Here is a 19,702-nt window from a genome sequence, read left to right as displayed (position 1 = left end):
TCACTACCATTACCATCATCACTACCACCAACATCATCATCATCTTCACTACCACCAACATCATCATCACTACCATTACCATCATCACTACCACCAACATCATCATCATCTTCACTACCACCAACATCATCATCACTACCATTACCATCATCACTACCACCAACATCATCATCATCTTCACTACCACCAACATCATCATCACTACCATTACCATCATCACTACCACCAACATCATCATCTTCACTACCACCAACATCATCATCACTACCATTACCATCATCACTACCACCAACATCATCATCCTCTTCACTACCACCAACATCATCATCACTACCATTACCATCATCACTACCATCAACATCATCATCATCATCATCACTACCATTACCATCATCACTACCACCATCATCATCATCACTACCATTACCATCATCACTACCACCAACATCATCATCATCTTCACTACCATTACCATCATCACTACCATCAACATCATCATCATCATCACTACCATTACCATCATCACTACCACCAACATCATCATCATCACTACCACCAACATAATCAATCATCACTACCATTACCATCATCACTACCACCAACATCATCATCATCACTACCACCAACATAATCAATCATCACTACCATTACCATCTTCAGTTTAAAAAAATACCATTTGTACAAAACTCTACAATTTTCTTGCTTCTCATAATCAGAAAATATATCCCTCTATGTAACACAACATCAGGGGGCCCCGTTACTTGAAGCCGTCATAAGTCTAAGTTCGTAAACATCCCATTGAAATGTGTGTAATAGAATTAACGCGAGTTTGTATGGGATGTCCACTTCTGACGGTTTCGAGTAACGGCCCCCTGGGAAGTTAAACAAGGAACAACATACACATCAGTGAGAAAAATAAATCAGAATTAGACAGCAGTGGCTAGTGGTTGGTGGTTTATTTTATTGTGCTACACACGAGGCCATACATCTCCAAGATCATTCCATCAAGGGATGCTGAAACATAAAGCTTCCTCCTCAATTTCCTATCTAATACAGTGGCGATCAAGGTGGTACAACTAACAAAACAAAACACAACATTCCCTTTGGTTGATAACATTGGAATATTCTTCTATTTCACATACCCTGGAGGGAATAAGAGAGAGAGAGAGAGAGAGAGAGAGAGAGAGAGAGAGAGAGAGAGAGAGAGAGAGAGAGAGAGAGAGAACCACATAGCACATAGCACAAATCTGATGCCACTAAGATCCCAAACATATTGCTATTCCAAGGATAGTCTCAAATCTGCTGTCTAATATTCAGTCAATTTCATCACATGATCCAGCAGTTAACCTCATATTTATACAGCATAGCTGTTCATAACGATTATTCTAATGTATAATTATGCAAATGTATAAAGTCTACAGAACAACTAGTATTCATGTGTAAAATTGTTAAGGTTTACCTAATCACATATAGAAAATGTTGAGAATCAGTTAATACAATAAAACCTATTAAGTTTAATGACACAAGGAGGTAATCATTTGCCAGTTACACTGTTGTTAAATATTTCTTTCATCTCAATAAACACACTGATACAGCTTCTCATAGAAACATCAGTATCTAACAAATATATCACAATCTATATTTTTAAGTCTTGAATCCCTGAATACTCATGTGATGTATTGCTACATTTGTGACCTTCCATATTTCTTCAAGATGAAATCTCCAATACATAATTGGAGTAATATAATTTATTAACAGTTTGCACAAAGAAAAACAAAAACACTCTTATACCTGTCCTTAGCTGGCCTGCACTTGACTATAAATATATACCACTGCAATAACAAACACAAATCACACTTCAAGTGAAAAATTAAATAATTTTAAAATTAAATAAATATTTCAATATTTTTTAGGAAAAAAAAGAATGTTAAGGGATTTTTAAGTTGAGGTCGTTAAAAGAAAAACAGGAGTCTACTGAATATACACCACATATTGATCATTATGAACGAATGATTGAAATGATTGAAATTCTCTATCATTGTTCTCTGTTATAATATGGGTTTTAGAGAGTATACAGTATAACCTGAACTTTTATCATCTTTGGCAAAATTGCATCTCTCCATTCCAATACTCAAGAGATAAAGTTAAAAAAATAATAGAGAATCACTTCAATTAAATCCTCAATGATTTCAGTAAATGGAATAAGAATTGTTTGATATTACCTTAATAGCTCTCCCCATCCCTATCCCGAGTCCATCCCTGATGATAAATCTATGATCCCTATCTCGCCACATAAACATAGAACATAAAATCTCCCTTGCAAACATATTCCAAGCACAAAAAATAAATCTCATCAATACAGCCTTGTCACTGCAGTTCATTGTCAAAGAGCATTCCTCTTCTGTGTGAGAATGTTAGATTCTGTGATATGACTTCTGTTTAATATTTCATTTGTGAATCCGAGGCACTAGTTCAATTGGCAACAAAGACACACGCTGCTCGGTTTAGGTGATGTATATTTCTGTTGGGATGAAGAGATCCATACAGAAGATGGTTCATGCTTTGTTTGGGTTGGTTTATGTTTTTATCTTTACTTCAGAGCTTTGTCCAGGTTCACAGAGATGGCATTGAGGAAGTCCATGGTGTTCAGGTAGTGCTCTGGTTTCACGCTGCAAAAAGAAAAAGAAACAAAAACACACATCAAAATAACTATTCTCTTTTTTAAAAGACCTATGATTGGGTTTCTAAGAATTTGACATACCTGGTACCATGCTTACTAAAGGCGAGTGTCTTCATTACATTTTGTTCACATCCTCCCATGTTCTTTTCAAGCTAAGAAAGTATAATGGCTGGCAGTGAACCCCTGAAATGTTGAGGCACAGTCTTATAATCTGTCTCCTGGACCATGCCAACATTCACTTAATTTATTTGCATTGAAAATATTACCAATTTCATATTTCAAATCTAGACATTTTTAAATTTGTCATCCTCGCTTAGTGTGCAATTATGTTAGCTTTCCGTTGATTGACTACAAGAAGAATTTTTTGAGTAATTCTCTAACATAATGTTCATTTGCTTACTTCATTAAACAAGAACTATAATCAGTTCAAAAGAGTCAGAAAAATGACTTACTTCTTGAGCCCATGGATACAACCAGCCAAGTCCTTGGTCATCATGCCAGAGTCAACGGTGTCCACACAGACCTTCTCCAGGGTGGTACAGAAGTGCTTCAGGTCAGGGTTATTGTCCAGCTTGGCCCTGTGCTCCAGACCGCGGGTCCAGGCAAATATACTGGCGATGGGGTTGGTGCTGGTTGCGTTGCCCTAAGAGAGGAAGGAAGATGGAAATAGTTAGAACCTCTTCTTGATATGAAGTATAGAGGAACCTCTTTACTACAAAAACATTGTTGTAACAGGGATATAGTTCTCCCATCTGCTGCCGATGACAGTACAAAGCTTTTAAGGCCTTCTTGTTCCCTGAGTTTGATATGATGAGGTTCATGTTATGGGCCTAACAAATGACAGGGATAATCACTACCAAATCAAGTAATTCATTAGTCAGAGATAAGTCAATGTATCTACAATATAGTAAACTGAAAGTTCAAATACCTGATCGTAACACCTGTAGATTTAAAAAGGAGTTTCCAGACTCATAACAACAAATCACAATAATTAGTAATGTTAATAATATTCACCACATAAGTCTCAAAAGAGATCCACATACCATGAAACATGTTTCTTTAAAATAAAACATGTAAATGTCAGTGTGGGGTTACAGGGCCTGAACTCAACCAAAAACAATTAATATCTTCTGAAAGCACAAGTGTTATACCCAAATTTGTGGATAGTTACCTTCTGGTGCTCTCTGAAATGCCTTGTTACTGTTCCATGAGCTGCCTCTGACTCAATGGTCTTGCCATCTGGGCACATTAGCACACTGGTCATCAATCCTAGAGATCCGTAACCTGATGGAGAAAATCAAATTAAGAACTATGAAATTTGTCTTAAATGTATATAAGGATAGAGTAATGGAGAATGAATTCCTTTTCGTATAATTTTTAATGACACAAGGCTTTCGCTATTCCTAAGGGCCCTCCATAAATGGATGAGAGACACCTGAAATGCACTCAAGTTTCAAGTGATGCTTCGCATTTCTACATTACTACGCTTTATAAGAAATAAAACATATAGATTCATGTATACATTGATCGCTAGTTAAGGAGTAAACTTACTGTAAAGGCTAACCTTGGCAAAGTTCTGACAAATATGTACTCGATAGTAACAAATTTAAATAACAAAAACATCTATGGAATACTAGTAGATAATGAAATGATCACTTGCAACATTTTTACTGGAGTGCATTGATTCATATAGAAATAAGAAATAAAACATATAGATTCATGTATACATTGATCGCTAGTTAAGGAGTAAACTTACTGTAAAGGCTAACCTTGGCAAAGTTCTGACAAATATGTACTCGATAGTAACAAATTTAAATAACAAAAACATCTATGGAATACTAGTAGATAATGAAATGATCACTTGCAACATTTTTACTGGAGTGCATTGATTCATAGAATCAAAATATTTGCTTTTGTCTCTTAGTGATGTCCTCCTCCATTTTCATTCTTTTGTTCTACCACTTTCTATCACATAATACTTTGAAATTGATTTTGTATATGTTCTCTAAACCAGTTCCTTGCTCAAACAGCTTTAATCAGGCAGTACCTTGAGCAACGATATCAGACTGGACGTCACCATCGTAGTTCTTGCAGGCCCACACAAACTCTCCACTGGACTTAAGAGCCTGAGCTACCATATCATCGATGAGACGATGCTCATACCAGATGCCAGCTGAATCATAATCCTTCTTGTAGTTTCTAAAGAAAAGAGAACACCAAAAGAAAAACATTGTTGAGGTTTACAAAGCTGCAATGAACCTTAGGAAAAGTGGATGGAGATAAATACTTTTTACTACTTCTGGTCTCCTTTCCAAAATCAAAAACAAAATGAAGATGGTTTAGGCTTACAAATCCATCATGAGCTTTAACAAAAAGTGTCTTGGGACTAATACTTTGTGTCTGGTGGTCACTTCAGAAAAGAAGTGATAGAGTAGACAGCTCCAATGCACTGTTAATTTATAACAAATAGAGATTACTGAGGCTTATAACTTCATAATGAATTTAACAAACTACTTTGTGTCTGAAGGGCATTTCAGACAAGAATAGGATAGACAGCTCTCATGCAGTAAAGAGACAGATCGCCATTGTATTTAATAGTACAGTGCATCTATTCAAAAGACAGTTAACACTGAAGGCATGGGGATTGGAAAGGATTACCAACTTGATCCCTAATCAATAACTGTAAGAAACCAGCTAATTGAAAACTTGAACTGCTTATAAATGCAGTCTTGTTTAAGAAACACTCTTCCATCGATGTCTAAATGTGGTCGGCTTTTCTCATCTCTGAGAATGACCTTTACTTCTCAATTTACCTCTAATTTGCTTCTAATTTCAAATAAGTATCATTCATTTATCTTTATCTATCCATCTGCATGTACCTATCTATTTATCTAAAGCTATGTATCTCTCAACATATCTATCTACCTATCGTTCTTTCTATCTCTTGATATATCTATCTATCAGAGGGGGGGGGGGGGGGGGGGGGGGGGGGGGGAAGAACATCCAAAATTGTAACATGAGCTGAATTAAGCTGCCTATGGTTTCCATTCATCAACCTTCACTGTGAATATGGGACCATACTACATACAGTGAAAGTGAATATCATCCGTTGAATTTGACAGAGAAAACAAAAAAGGCTTACGCTACAAAAATCTCCTCAAAGATATCCTTGAATCTTCCATCGTATCTCTTGAGGATGGTGTTCTTTGTGCTCAGGTAGAGAGGCCACTTCTTGGCTAGAGCATACTGGAAACAGCTGTGTGCAAACCCTGTGATGGACTGGGAGATAAATAGATGAGAATTGAATAACATGTACATGTATATCCATTCTCTTTGCTCAAATGAACTATAAAGAATATTAAACTGGCCATTATATTGAGACTAACTTTACAAGCTAACTTAACATGTAACATCTTGACCAGTAGTAAATGGAGGAGAGATCAGGGAATCTTGTTCATAAAGTTTGCACAAGTAAATACTGATTCATCAAAATTGATTAAGTTGGATTATTTATAGCTACTGAATATTGAAATGACAAAATTGCCCTCACTATCCCACAAGATATATTATATTATGATGGATGCCTCGTAAGAGGTAAAATATTCATCTCTAGCGCATACTTTTTTGGATCAAACACATGGCTCAACATTCATAAGCAAGCAGAACCCAAATCGCTCATTAAATTTCAAACTTCAGAAAATGGGATTAAGTCTAGCTTTGTTTGCAAAATCGTGCATGAGAAGTAAGTTGAATTAAATCTCAACTTGCTGCAGTTGAGCATCCCCAGCCCCCCTCCCAACCCCATTAAAATAAAATCAAGATTTCTTTACCTCGTCTGTGTTGTACATGGCCATGCCACATCCACCTCCTGGGAAGTTGAAGACTTCTGTCCTTGTTGGCTCTGCTCCGCTGGCAGGGCTGAAGACCAACTCAAACTTGCCTGGTTCCTTGATCACCATGTCTGTTGCACGGTACTAAGAGGAGAGGAGAGTAGAGTGAAATAAAATGTTTAAAACACCATTCTCTGATATTCATTTCACAGAATTGAAGTGGACTCTTAAATGTAGAAGACAATTCCCACATGAGAATCAGTATGACACAAAGAAATAATCCACCTCTGAAATAGGCCCCAGGACAGACAGACACATTTTAAAGTTCATTACTCTTCATAATAATCATATCATTTGAACCTCAGACATCATCTGCAATCATATCAAATTCAAGACATTGTTAGTCTTGAGACACTGGAAAAAAAAATTTGCAGCACCACTTTCTATACACAAATACTATAATATTAATGGATAGCTACAAGCGAAATAAAAGATAAAATGATTTCTTATTCTAACCATGCCAGGCAGCCATATTTGCACTCCTAATAACTAGATGTTTCTCTTTCTCTTTGCATCTGAGAACAGATTTCTACATAAACAGCAAAATCAAGAAATGCCCATAGTCAGGGGATAACAACCCTTTCCATAATGTCTGGCATATATAGATGTAGGAAGCATTTGAACTACCAATCTTTTCTTTATCTTTCTTTGTGTGCTTTCGAATCAGTATCCAGACAGTGTTATACAAATGCTCATCTTAATAATCAACTGTTTCCTAATCTGGTCTCACCTGGTCACCGAAAGCATGACGGCCGATGGTGATGGCCTTGGTCCAGCCTGGAACCAGACGAGGGATGGTGTCGCAGAGGATGGGCTCACGGAATACTGTTCCTCCAAGGATGTTCCTCAACGTTCCGTTGGGGGACTTCCACATCTCCTTCAGGTTGAATTCTAATATAAAATGAGTGAAAAAACAACCGTATCACTTTATTTGTGCAAGTTCCCCTTGAAGTGCTATTCCATTGCTAGAACTCAAAATCTGTATAAACCTCGATTTACAAGTACATTGTAAATGAACATCCGTAGCAAAGAATTTAACTCATATCCTGCCATATGTGTGCATGCTTGCTACCGTTATAGTGCTTTGTACACGCAAGGGCGCTTTTGATTGGCTGCTTAATTCAACACGAACGAGCCACTGCTTAGCTGCTTTATGCATGCATGCTCGCTTTCGTAATAGCAGATATTGTTCATGCTCATTGTACAGTGCTGAGTGCTTCGCGCATGCTATTGATTGCACCATCAGATTATCTCATTATCTCAAAATAAACTTGGTACAGGGGGGATTTGTGGCTTGACGCAATGGGGATTAGCCTTGTGGCACTGGGCTGTATTCATTATGGCAGGACAAGAGTTAAGGGTGATCTTAGAATCAACTATGATTCATAGAGAACTTACCCACTACACGTTCTTCGTCTGGGGTGATGGTAGCACACTTGATTCCAACGTTGTGTTCCTTGATGGCCACGGCAGCATCGACGGTGACTTGGTCGTTGGTTTGGTCACGGTAAGGAAGACCCAGGTCATAGTATAAACATTCAACGTTCAGGTAGGGGAAGATCAACTACAAGTGAAGAAAATGAAAGAAAACATTAAATGAATTGATGACAAACTTGGAACAAAAAATAATTTCATGCTCATTGGGGTTTGACAGTAAACATATATCGTCGGTGGGGTGACAAAACCTCGTATCTCAAAAATCATGAATTTTCAGGAGAGCGAAAAAACTTTCCTGTCTCAACAAATTTAGTGCTGTGACACCGTCCTTTCTTTTTAAAACTGGAATATTTATACAATTTTTAATGTCATTGTTGAAATACAGTAAAATAATTGTTTTTATATTTGAAAGTGAGTTTTTAGCATTGATCTACATTGAGATACGAGTTTTCAGTTTTTATTCAAATTGAGATACGAGTTCTTACTTTCAACTCTGAATGAGTTACAAGGATTTGGTTAAATACGTTACGAGGATTTGAATACACTAACTTCGGTACTGTTAGGCCGTGTGTGAGTTGCGAGGAAAAGAAATTACGTATCTTATGTTACAAGGTTTTGTCAGTGCAGTTTCAAAGGGGGTTAAAGTTACGAGGTTTAGTTTAAGGGTGCTTGTGTGGAATTTGTGAAAAAACCGAGAAGGAGGCGTTCCATGGATTTATCAGGTGGTGTCGTAGGCCATTAGGTACAAAATTATGCAAAAAAATCAAAATATCAAAAAATTGAGATACAAGGTCTTGTCACCCCACCGACGATATGTTGATGAGAATTTTTGACATAGAATGACAACTATTGTATAATGAAAATGTAGGAAGGGCTTCACATCGATGGGGGTTGAATCCAGTGCACTCTAGGCCAACAATTTGTCTCAATTTTATGAGAGGTTTGATGCAAACATTTCTCTAAACTGTTTTAGTTTGATTTGGTTTGGTTTGGTTTGGTTTGGTTAGGTTTGGTTTGGTTGCTCTGGACCCACAGAAAAAATCTAAGTGTGAGGCTGCTACAATTGAGCAAACTCATTATTCATGCTGTTTATATTATTGTACAAGAAAATGTGTGGGGTAGTCTAATTTGTGTGTCTCTTTACATAGCCTTTATCCAGTTCCTTAAGCCCCAGTCCCATATAAAGCCGGACCAGCACGGACGAGCACGGACCACTCCGGACCATCCCGGACCATGGTCTGGGGTGATCCGGGATGGTACGGGATGTTTTGTTAAAAAAAAGTGTGATGCTTTTAAGCTACAGTCCCATATATGTCCCGGACCGTCCCGGACCATCCCGGACCCCATCCGGGGTGATCCGGGATTCGGTCCGTGTTGACACCGTGTTGGCACCGGGGTGGTCCTGGATGGTCCTGGATGGTCCTGGATGGTCCTTGGCGGTCAATAACTCACTCCCGGACTGCCACGGATCAACACGGACCGCCCCGGCGCCACTACGGATGACCCCGGACCCAGCACGGTGGCTACACGGATCACCCCGGATCAAACTATTGTCCCGGACCGTCCCGGACCACCCCGGCAGTTTTTGACCGTCAAAAACATCCGGGGTCGACTCCCGGACCGCCCAGGACCATCCAGGACCATCCAGGACCACCCCGGTGCCAACACGGTGTCAACACGGACCGAATCCCGGATCACCCCGGATGGGGTCCGGGATGGTCCGGGACGGTCCGGGACGTATATGGGACTGTAGCTTTAGGGCAGATCGAGGGTGGTCTAATAACATGTTTGATTCATGAGAGACATGTAGAAATTGTACAGTTCCCCCATGATCAATGTTTTGATAATACTTTGTAGGTTATAATCCATATGGGATTCCCCTTCTTTGACTTGGCTACAAGCATAAGGTTTGACACTAGCAGGGGCCTGGAACAATCAAACTACTTTATCAGGCAACCAATTATTTAAGAGAAATCCTTGCGCATGTCAGGCAACATACAAATTTTGTTTGTTAAATATGTGTACATTTACATGTACATCTTAAGCCTTGTTTTTTTTTTTTTACTTTTCACATGATTTTTAAACTATACATGTACATGTAGATACACGTAGATGATAGATCTTCTTTTAACAAATAGAGAAGAGATGCAAAGAGATAAAAGTTTGTATTTTTTAAAACATATAAAGTGAAATTCAGATAAAGAGAGATATACAAACAAAGCAAGATAGAGAAAAATAATAGATTGAGAATATGTCAGTGAAACAATCAACAAGAGCATTTTCATCCATGTTTCTAAGCTACATATCTTGAGTTTAGGCCACTAAAAATATCTAATCAGTCAAATTTTGTTTCCCAAAAGTACAACATGATTTCACTTAATATCAAGCCTTGACTACAGAAAGCACTACACACCATGTACATGTATGATATGTATCTGGTTAATCAAGCCATGCTCTGATGAGCTGAGCACCATATGTTAACTGATACTCGGGTAGAGGGAGATATATTTATCCAGTCTAGTCATTCTGGAAGGGGCAAATTCCTGTGTGACGTACACGTGTAACCTTTCCCTGTGCCTTACCATCAATCATCAATGTTTAAGTCTATTGAGTTGTGTGCTATCTGTCTCATGTTCTAACCAGGGATGTCCCTGTTCTAACTGAACATCAGTATCAGGAAAGCAGATTGTCCAGAAGTACCATAGTACAGTATTAATGGAGGTTAAATCAATACACCTAGTTAAAAAAAAACTTTGTTTGTTGAATAAGTTCATCAGGATAGTTCCAATTGTTCTAATTTATCTGTATTGGTATACACTTGAAAAAAAGTTCATAAGCATTGCAGCAACTGCACAACTACATGTACAAATAGTATGAAAAAAGCAGAATACTTAAAGTAAAACTGATATCATACAGGACAGACTTAGTTGTGAATGGTAAACTCTGAAGTCCTTTCTTAGTGCCTTATCAAATATCAATGAATTAACTATATGAACAAAATCTAAAAGCCTAGAGAATATTTGCCTTCACTCAACTATGTGTACATTCTATATTTTATTTTATTTACTGTTTTTGTTTTTAAAATTTAATTTTTCACCCTTTTGGTGTCACAATATGAAAAGGGTCAATTATGAGTGTCTGTCTGTTTGTTGAATTTGTTTATATGTAATGTCAATTAATTTTGTAGGTGTAATTATAGGTGCATTAATTGGTTTACTTTCTCATAAATATTTTGTGTCATTTGCTTATCTATTGTATTATTTATTGTTGTTTTAATATTGTTTATATATTCAAATTTGTTATGATATTATTGTACAAAACTGTAAAGCGCATAGAGAAATTTACAATTTATTATGCGCTTTATTAATATACTCTATTATTATTAGTAGTAGTAGTCTTATCTATAAATATAAACTTGGCTACATGTACATGGGCCTTGCATAGATCACTGGGACAAAGTTTACATGTAATATGTGAAAAGGGTTCTCACTCTACTCTACACACTAAACTTTGTCTCTTTTACAATGATACCATCCATAGTTCAGTGTGCCTTTATTGCTTTAATTGCCTCTTAACTTACATGTATATATCAGTATTTGATTTAGATTATAACACAATCTTATCATTTCGAGTGTGTAATCAATACAAGACCAATAGTACTCCTTTCAGTATTTTTACATATTGTACAATGTATGCCTGTAGCAAAGAGAAAGAAAAATCTATGTAAATGTTACATTTAACATTTGGACACATACATGTACACTTCATGGTTCAGGTCACTTTCTTTACTCAAACTTTTCAAAGCACATATTTTCTGTCAGACAGCATTCCAAGTGTATACATTTCTGTTCAGTCTTTTATTTGCTTTGTAATGGATGAGTGACAAATGGGTGTATTATTTATACTGAGCATTCACATGTGACCCCATTATCAGTTCACCAGGTGAATGGGAGGATCCTGATGCATTTAATAGTTTGTGTCTGAATTAAACTGCTGAAGTTTTCATTCTATTCTTCTTCCTCTTTTTCTGAATAATTGAATCTTCAAAAGCTCAAAGCTTTGTGTACCTTTGTAAAGATACTTCAAATATGCTTCTGGTTCAATAGAGCTCTAGGTTTAAGAATGATAATCTATTTCATACTCATATCTAGGGCTCAGAATTACTGCTGAAGTAGTCATTTTAATTCTTGATAACCCCAACTGACAATTTTGGGGAATCATATCATCAGGTAAATGTATTTTCTCCAATGAGCAAGCAAAATTACAAAAAAAAAATTACTCTGTGACATGAGAGGGATGTAAACTGTAGCAGATCAGTACAGTATGGGCATATGGGCATTTCCATTTCAAAGGCTTTCACTAAATGATTTCTGTAGCACTTCCAATGATTTTTGAGGGTTGCTTCCTATAAGGTCTGTAATAATAAGTAATTATCTGTCCTGCAATTCCTAAAACCGCAACATTTGTATTCTGTAATTGCGAGTGGAGGGGCAAAAAAAAATTCTTTCAATGATGAATTCATGCTTTGATTATCTTTTCAGTATGGTTTAACTACTTATGCCTTCAAGGCTACTGTACATGGTGATGCGACATGCAACTGTGGAGGAATGACTGATCACTTATGAATGACACATTTTCATTTAACGGAAGGAAAAACATGAATGCTAAAGGGATGTGCATGAAATAGCATGATTGACATGAAAGACGCTTGACTGACTCAAGAGATGAATTATTACACCCCCCCCCCCCCCCCCCCTGTGCACTTACCCAAATGGTGCAGGTTATTCATGGTAAAGACATTGGAGTAAAATATAACAACACAATTGATTGTTTTGTAAACAAAAGTGGGTGATCTGAGTCTAAGGTCATGAACATGTAGGCAAATGATACAGTGTTGGTTGATATTCATAAATCAATTCATTCATTTCAAAGGACCAATTGTTGACATCTGTTCTTTTTCTGGAAGCAACGTGGCAGTTAACAAATTAGTTTTATTACCAGTTTCAAAATTTTGGTTCATTTTTTTAAACAAATAATATTTTCATGATGACAATTTCCCCACTCCAAACTTTGGTTTGTTTGTAATGTACATGTAAGAAGAGGAATATGTTTTAACTCAAGTAATCATATTAATAAATGATCCCCTCTTCCTTGATTGATTGAACTATCATCTCTCAAGTAAATTTGCAATGACATGTCTGGTTACATTGATCACATTTACAGAGCTTCATGTAGCTAATCCATCATACTAATGTCTATTGGTTGCACGTTCCGTTGCCCACGTGTAGCTTTGATAACCCCAATCATGACCTCCATATGTTAGTAATACTATATGCAGGAGCACTGTTATCTCAGGCATGTGAATAGATACAGATGCTTGATATAAGATAGTTCCTTTAGCACAGCTGAAGGACAGCATTGGACAAGGTAATCCTTACACTACCTACTGATTACAGTTGTAGCTGTATAACACATGCTCTGGTGATAATTGCTCAGTCCTACACCAACTGAATTTTAAACTTCAACCCTGGACAAAACATCATTCCTAGCCATAACTCTTACCTAAAACTTAACCTTAAACCCATTTATCTTTGATAAAATATGGCCCTCCAAAATTGCTGCACCACCGACTTCACAATTTGATGGCACAACAGATTAAGGTCGGTAAGATATGTGACAAAATAACATTTTAGAGGTTGTTAAGAAATTTTTATCCAGGGGATCACTTTTGAAATTGACATTTGGTAGAGGTGTACAGGTATGCATAATATCCTCTGCTTTTATATTATATAATGCTGTCAAGCCTCATTATTTCTCTGTATTACATAATTTACATTATGTACATCTGTTGATAGTCATGACTCTGAATGAATTTGGATAGGTCTGTAGAGCTGATTTATATCAATGACCAAATGAAAAAAAGATCTAACCGTTTCTTTTTAAGTACAGTGGTATCTTAAATTCTTAATATACAAAGGGCTTTTGAACCATGAACATTACCTTGTAATATCAGTTATATTATTAATATCAAGGTTAACTTCTTATTTGTGGGTTAGTTTTAAAGAGGTCTTTATAACGTTTCGGGTTTATCTGTATTTTATACTTAAAAGTATAAAGTACACACACAGGACAATAATAAATGAAAGAGCAAGAGATTATATATTTGAGTTACTAGCAGATTTAGGGGGGGTGGGCATCTAGCCCATGCTCCCTCCTTAATTAGTACATAAGAACAATAATGTGCCCCCCCCCCCCCTCCCTTTAAATTGATGACCCTTTTTTCAATTTTGTTTTAATTGTCGAAACATATTAGGAAGACTGTGCCCTCTCTTTTACAAGCTCTTGGGTCTGCTCTTGATATTCTTTGCTGGGGCAAATATTTCATCTTTATCATCCTCACCGTTTCCTTGATCTTCTCCCAGATAACTCTTGTCATCTCATCTCCATCGAGTTCCACCACTGGTTTGGCTACCTCGATACGCTTCCTATCAGAGTCTGTTTGATAAGTCAATGAAAAACAAGACAAAACAAAATAGGTTACTAGGTAAGGCAAGTGATAATGTACGAAAAGAAAAGAGTTCTGATAAGAAGCTGATCATATACAAATTTATATTGAACCATAATTTAAAAGTTACAACAAATTACGGCTCCACACTAATTCTAGTTATAGGGTACATGTATGTGCCATACAATGTGGGAGTTGCAACATTGAAATTTGGGTACCAATGAGGCATGAGCAAAGGCCCCCTGTAAATTTTGAGCCTGGTAATAATGATTTTTACATTTTGAAAAAGAAAAAAAATGTTTAAAATGCTAAGTAAAGATGCGGTATTCCGTATTCTACTGAAAAAGGGTCAGTGCAAGGTCATGTACAACAAGGAGGAAGTGGGCATTATCATACTCGAGAGGAAATGTTGAACTTTAAGTAACCTGATGATGTCATAGTAGATCACACATGTATAGATGGATCTGAGACTTCAATGAAGCCCTTTAAAATACACTAGCTAGTGTGCAATGAAAGTAATGCAAATAAAAGACACTTCAGTCCAGACAAGGGTCTCAAGTTCATGACATGAACACAACGCAGGACCTAAATAAACACTCTCATTCTGTCTAGAACAGCCAAGCTTATCTACAGTTATGATACAAGCAACAATCCAGACTAGTTCAGATAGAAAATCTGTTAGATGTAACCTAAATATAACTAAAACAGTTTCCTTTTCTGCTTCCTTTTGCTATTTCAAGCACAAAAAACCAAAATCTTCAAACATTAATTTGTTTTGTTCATTGAAAGACTACCAAATGTAAAGCAGTCTTTAAAAGGTACACAAACAAACTGTGCTACTTCTTGATGGCATTTGAAGCTCCAATAAGAAATATCTTTAAAATACTCTTCATGATAAAAAAAGTCAGTAATAAATTGCAAAAAAATGTATGCATGATGAAGACTTTTTCCCTGTCCGTTGAGAATGACATATTGATGACTGTACCAATCTGCGTATAACTGTAATGAAATACCAACCACAAATGTGCAGGTATTCAATCAAATATCCTAACTTTGCCTGTTATGTGGTGATGGAAGATTCAAAGGAGTGAACCTTCCCAGGTCCATCATAACAATGATTACATCATAACTTGATTACATAACTGTACTGCCACTGGTGGTATTATCTAGGGTATCAGGATGAAACACTGTTGTTTACACAGTGACCACAAATAGAGGAGGCTGCACTGTCATTAATCTGTTTAGTGCTCTTAATAAACTTGATTAACTAGGCTTAGGATTAACACTTTAAAGTTTAAACCCATTAAAGCTCATTCAAATGAGTGCATTACAGTCTAGTCTACAATGTCATCAGGTGACAGATGTACTATTAAACCAGCTGCTTGATAAAAGCTATTCTTAGAGTTTAATGTTTCAGGTCAATGATATGAGGTACTCAGGCCTTACAAATATATAACTTTTCACTTTCTAAAAATGCACCTGGCCTGGTAGGTAAGAGAAATTCTTAAAATATCTTAAAATATCTTGGGTAGATACATGCAATGAAAAAATTTGCACATCCTCATTTTTCAATATACAGGTAATTGACTAAATTGAGACTTGAGAGGGAAAAAAAATCAACACTGACAACTACATGTAAATCTAAGTTTATCTGCCCTTTTCAAGTTTCTTTGAGAGTGAATGCACACAACCCTGTATTATGTGATCAACATGTGAGTCCCTGTATGAATCACTCTTCCTGGCAGTGAAGATATATTAAGCCACAGACAGTGCTCATACTGTAGACTCCATCCTAGATGGTCTTTGTATTGCATGAAATTCTGTCTTATATTCTCTGTCTTACTATCCTGCACAATCCAATGAGTATAAACTAGAAGACAGAAATATCTACATCAACATTCTGAGGAAACTAATTATGTACACTGTACTTCCACAGTAAATATCATACATACATGTACACCCTTTAATATCTGAAATATGTACTTGCCTTCACCTTGAAAGTTCAATTTGTTGGTTCTAAGATAAGCAGTACAAAGAAATTCAACTACATGTAAGTAAAACAGGAAATATATATATGTTTTCATTGAAAAAAAACAAGGGTCCTGGCTCCCTTTAATCCTAAAGATGATTATTACTCACTCCTTACTCTGGGGATCCATGGAAACAGTAATTAGACTAAATAATACCAAAAAATCACAAGACAGGAAGTAGATCGTATCCTTCGTTGACCCCTCGATGTACTGGGTATGCAAGCAAGCTCAAACGTGAGGTTTAGGCTTCATAGTTTTGACTATGCAGTATACACTGTATGCAGACTGCACACGTGGCCCAAATAATCTGTGTACTGGTGATTGGCAGTTATTATCACAAGAAAAAAGTTGTATGGAAATATCTTTTATAAACTTGTTCATATAGTAGGAGTACTTGTAAACAACATTCTGCACATGATGTAGCAATAATTTACCAAGAATTTGGCCATAATACATGTACACTGGAGATCTACCTATATCTCAATGGTCATTCCTACGATGATGAACGTCATAACATGTAGGTAGAGACAAAGCAAGAAACATTACATCTACGATATAATACGGTGATAAAAAAACAAATAAAACTTAATGGCCTTTACAATATAATGATGAGCATTTACAGGTCTGTTTTTATGTGAAACTTAATATGGTACACGTTACGGATGTATATGTAAAGGACAATTTCTTCGGGTTAATCAAATTTACAGGAGGCCGCTTGCCCTGCACTATGATCATATTACAATAGCCACAAAATGATATCAAGTTTTCTGTTTAATGAAGCAGTAAACATTTAACTTCTCAAGATTTATTTTGTTTTTACTTTTTAACAAGTATATTTGAACTGTCATCATTGTAAAAAGTAACGAAGGAACCATAAATGTAGATGCCTTTATAAATACAAGGCATGTAACTTAATAGTAATAATATATTGAAAAACAATTGAATTAAATTAATAACAAGTTGTCCATGGCGTGTTAAAAATCAAGATTTTATTGTACTACCACTTTTTCTGGGCATTACAAAAAATGTATCAAATATGCTATTGCTAAGTTCCCAACCCTACTAGAACTTTCAGGAGAAGCCTACTGACTTTCCTTGATATTCTTTTACCGTTAGAGATCATACAAGTTCTTTGCAGGTTGCCAATACTCGGTACTCCATGTACATGGCTGGTTTAGGATGCCAACTGTAAGATTTGTGATCTGTAACCAAAGCAATGATTTTGTTACTGAATCAACAAATTAAAAATAAAATCATAAATGTTACACTTCGCACACTATAATCAGCAATTCAGCATCGGTTTTCAAGTTAACTAAACATATTACCAAACCTAAATGTACATGTATGACTACACAATTGTATATACTGTATGTTATTGGTCAGGTATAATGCTGATAAATACATGTACAGCACCTGTACATTTGTGATATTGATGCACAATACAGTCCACACGGATGTACAAGCTTTGTTAGAAGTGGATTGGTTACTATATTAAATTAAAGCTCAAACTCAAAGAGAAGAGGTCATGAGCTGGTCTGTAGCTTTATTATCCTTTACTTTTGTAAATTGGAAAATGCAGTCATTTCTGGGTTCAAAGATCAGTTTCCCACAGCCATCGTAAACCACAATCACAGCAAAGATCTCCTTTTCCTCCTCAACTTCATCTTTCTTCTTATTATTCTTTTCCTCCTCGGATCCTCCTTCTCAATCTGGCTTTTTGTTCTTACTCTTAGTCTTATTTTTCTGCTCCTTTTGACTTCTTCCTCATCTTGTTCTTCTCCTCTTCCTTCTAATTTCTTGTTTTTTCTTCTCCTCCATCTCACTTCTTTTTCTCTTCCTCCCTCCTCTTCTCCTCCTCTTCTCCTCCTCCTCTACCCCCCCCCCCCTCCCGTTTACCATCTCCTTCTTCTCCTTAATCTTTTTCTACTTCTTCTTCCTCCTCCTCTCCAGCTCCCTTCCCTTTTCCCCCTTTCTCCTCTTCTTCTCAAAACCCCTTCTCCTTCTCCTTCATTAGATGTCAAAGATCAGCAGATCCAAGTTGTGTTGTGAACAACTTTTGAGTCAGGTACTGAAAACACCACAAAACAATTCATGTTGCTATCACATTTTTAACATCATTGACACTGTGCAGCACCATATAAATAATATGTAAATATCAGTTATCGAGCTAGGTTTATCTAGACCTAGTTGAAAGAGAACTGAGAATACATTGCATGCGAGTGTCTCCTGACAATTAATGGGCACAGTGCACATAGACCTATCCATAATCATATCATAAATTGTCGGTCATACCTCGCTCACTCGGAAATGGCGCAAGTTAGTACTAGTCTACCAATAATAGGTTTAGGCATTAACTAGTCTATAAGTTTTTAATTGATAATTTACATAGCTTTACAATTTTTAAATACAGAAATGAAAGCACTGCATATGTGCTACACTTTGTACACTGAGTGACAGATACAATGTCAGTAGGCTAAGCCTGCTGCCTAGCCTCAAACACAGCTCAATCTTGAAATAACTTACAGTTTCTTTCCTGGGTGGAACTAAGGGCGACACCAGACTGGACACATCGCGGAGAATCAGTCCTGGTTGCTGCAACAAAAGCACGACCAATCTTTGCAAGAGAACCAGCCATTTTTATGTTTTTTTACGGTTTAGAATCTAGAACGTGCAGTGGAAATGCGGAGGAATGAAGGACAACCGGTACAAAGTTCATGCATCAGAACCGGCGCGGTGCGGCGTTCGTGTACAGTACGTGTGTTTTGCTTTCGCGGGGTCACGTCAGCAATTCAAAGGCTGTCACTGTATACCCATTTATCGATTTTTCACGTGGTACCCACGCCGTCTTAGTTTTAGCAACCGTTAACTCTGCTGCCGGTGTCCGCGCGTGCTGCAAGCTGAAAAGGGATGTTAACTGCATAGGAGGTTGCTTGATCAGCACAAAGAAATTCTTTGACTGAGATGGAAACAACTCTGAAAACATTATTTCCCTTCAGTTCACGTGATACTGATCAATGTAGAGTTTGGAAGACACAGCGCAACAAACTAAATAAAAATATAGACATTGGGCGTTACTTGAGTGTTATAATTATACAAACGTGAGCTTTTTTTAAATATTTGCTCAATAAGCATGCATTCACAGAAATTCATATTCAAACTG

General features: G+C 36.7%; 1 protein-coding gene across 1 annotated transcript; it reads right to left on the bottom strand.

The window, feature by feature from the left end:
* Nucleotides 1–941: 941 nt before the first annotated feature.
* On the bottom strand, nt 942–19,376 carry LOC580429 (isocitrate dehydrogenase [NADP], mitochondrial). Its single transcript, XM_780487.5, has 10 exons — nt 19,066–19,376; nt 14,408–14,502; nt 7,969–8,134; nt 7,301–7,461; nt 6,511–6,654; nt 5,823–5,959; nt 4,728–4,879; nt 3,852–3,964; nt 3,133–3,323; nt 942–2,669 (listed from the first exon to the last, which is right to left on the bottom strand). Exons 1-10 carry the CDS (start codon nt 19,175–19,177, stop codon nt 2,591–2,593), a joined length of 1,350 nt encoding a protein of 449 aa, XP_785580.4. The 5' UTR covers nt 19,178–19,376; the 3' UTR covers nt 942–2,590.
* Nucleotides 19,377–19,702: the final 326 nt, after the last annotated feature.

This window comes from Strongylocentrotus purpuratus, unplaced genomic scaffold (assembly GCF_000002235.5).
Source record: "Strongylocentrotus purpuratus isolate Spur 01 unplaced genomic scaffold, Spur_5.0 spur5_scaffold_6, whole genome shotgun sequence".
NCBI lineage: Eukaryota > Metazoa > Echinodermata > Echinoidea > Camarodonta > Strongylocentrotidae > Strongylocentrotus > Strongylocentrotus purpuratus.
This window is presented reverse-complemented; position numbering and strand designations above follow the sequence as displayed.

Bases quoted from the DNA above. Each gene is read 5' to 3' on its own strand.
- LOC580429 (XM_780487.5), bottom strand. From the start codon at position 19,177: ATGGCTGGTTCTCTTGCAAAGATTGGTCGTGCTTTTGTTGCAGCAACC. The intron at 8,135-14,407 runs GTGAGGATGATA...CTTCACTTGTAG, and splicing joins GGGAGAAGATCAAGGAAACG to TTGATCTTCCCCTACCTGAA. The intron at 6,655-7,300 runs GTGAGACCAGAT...CTCTCCTCTTAG, and splicing joins GTCATGCTTTCGGTGACCAG to TACCGTGCAACAGACATGGT.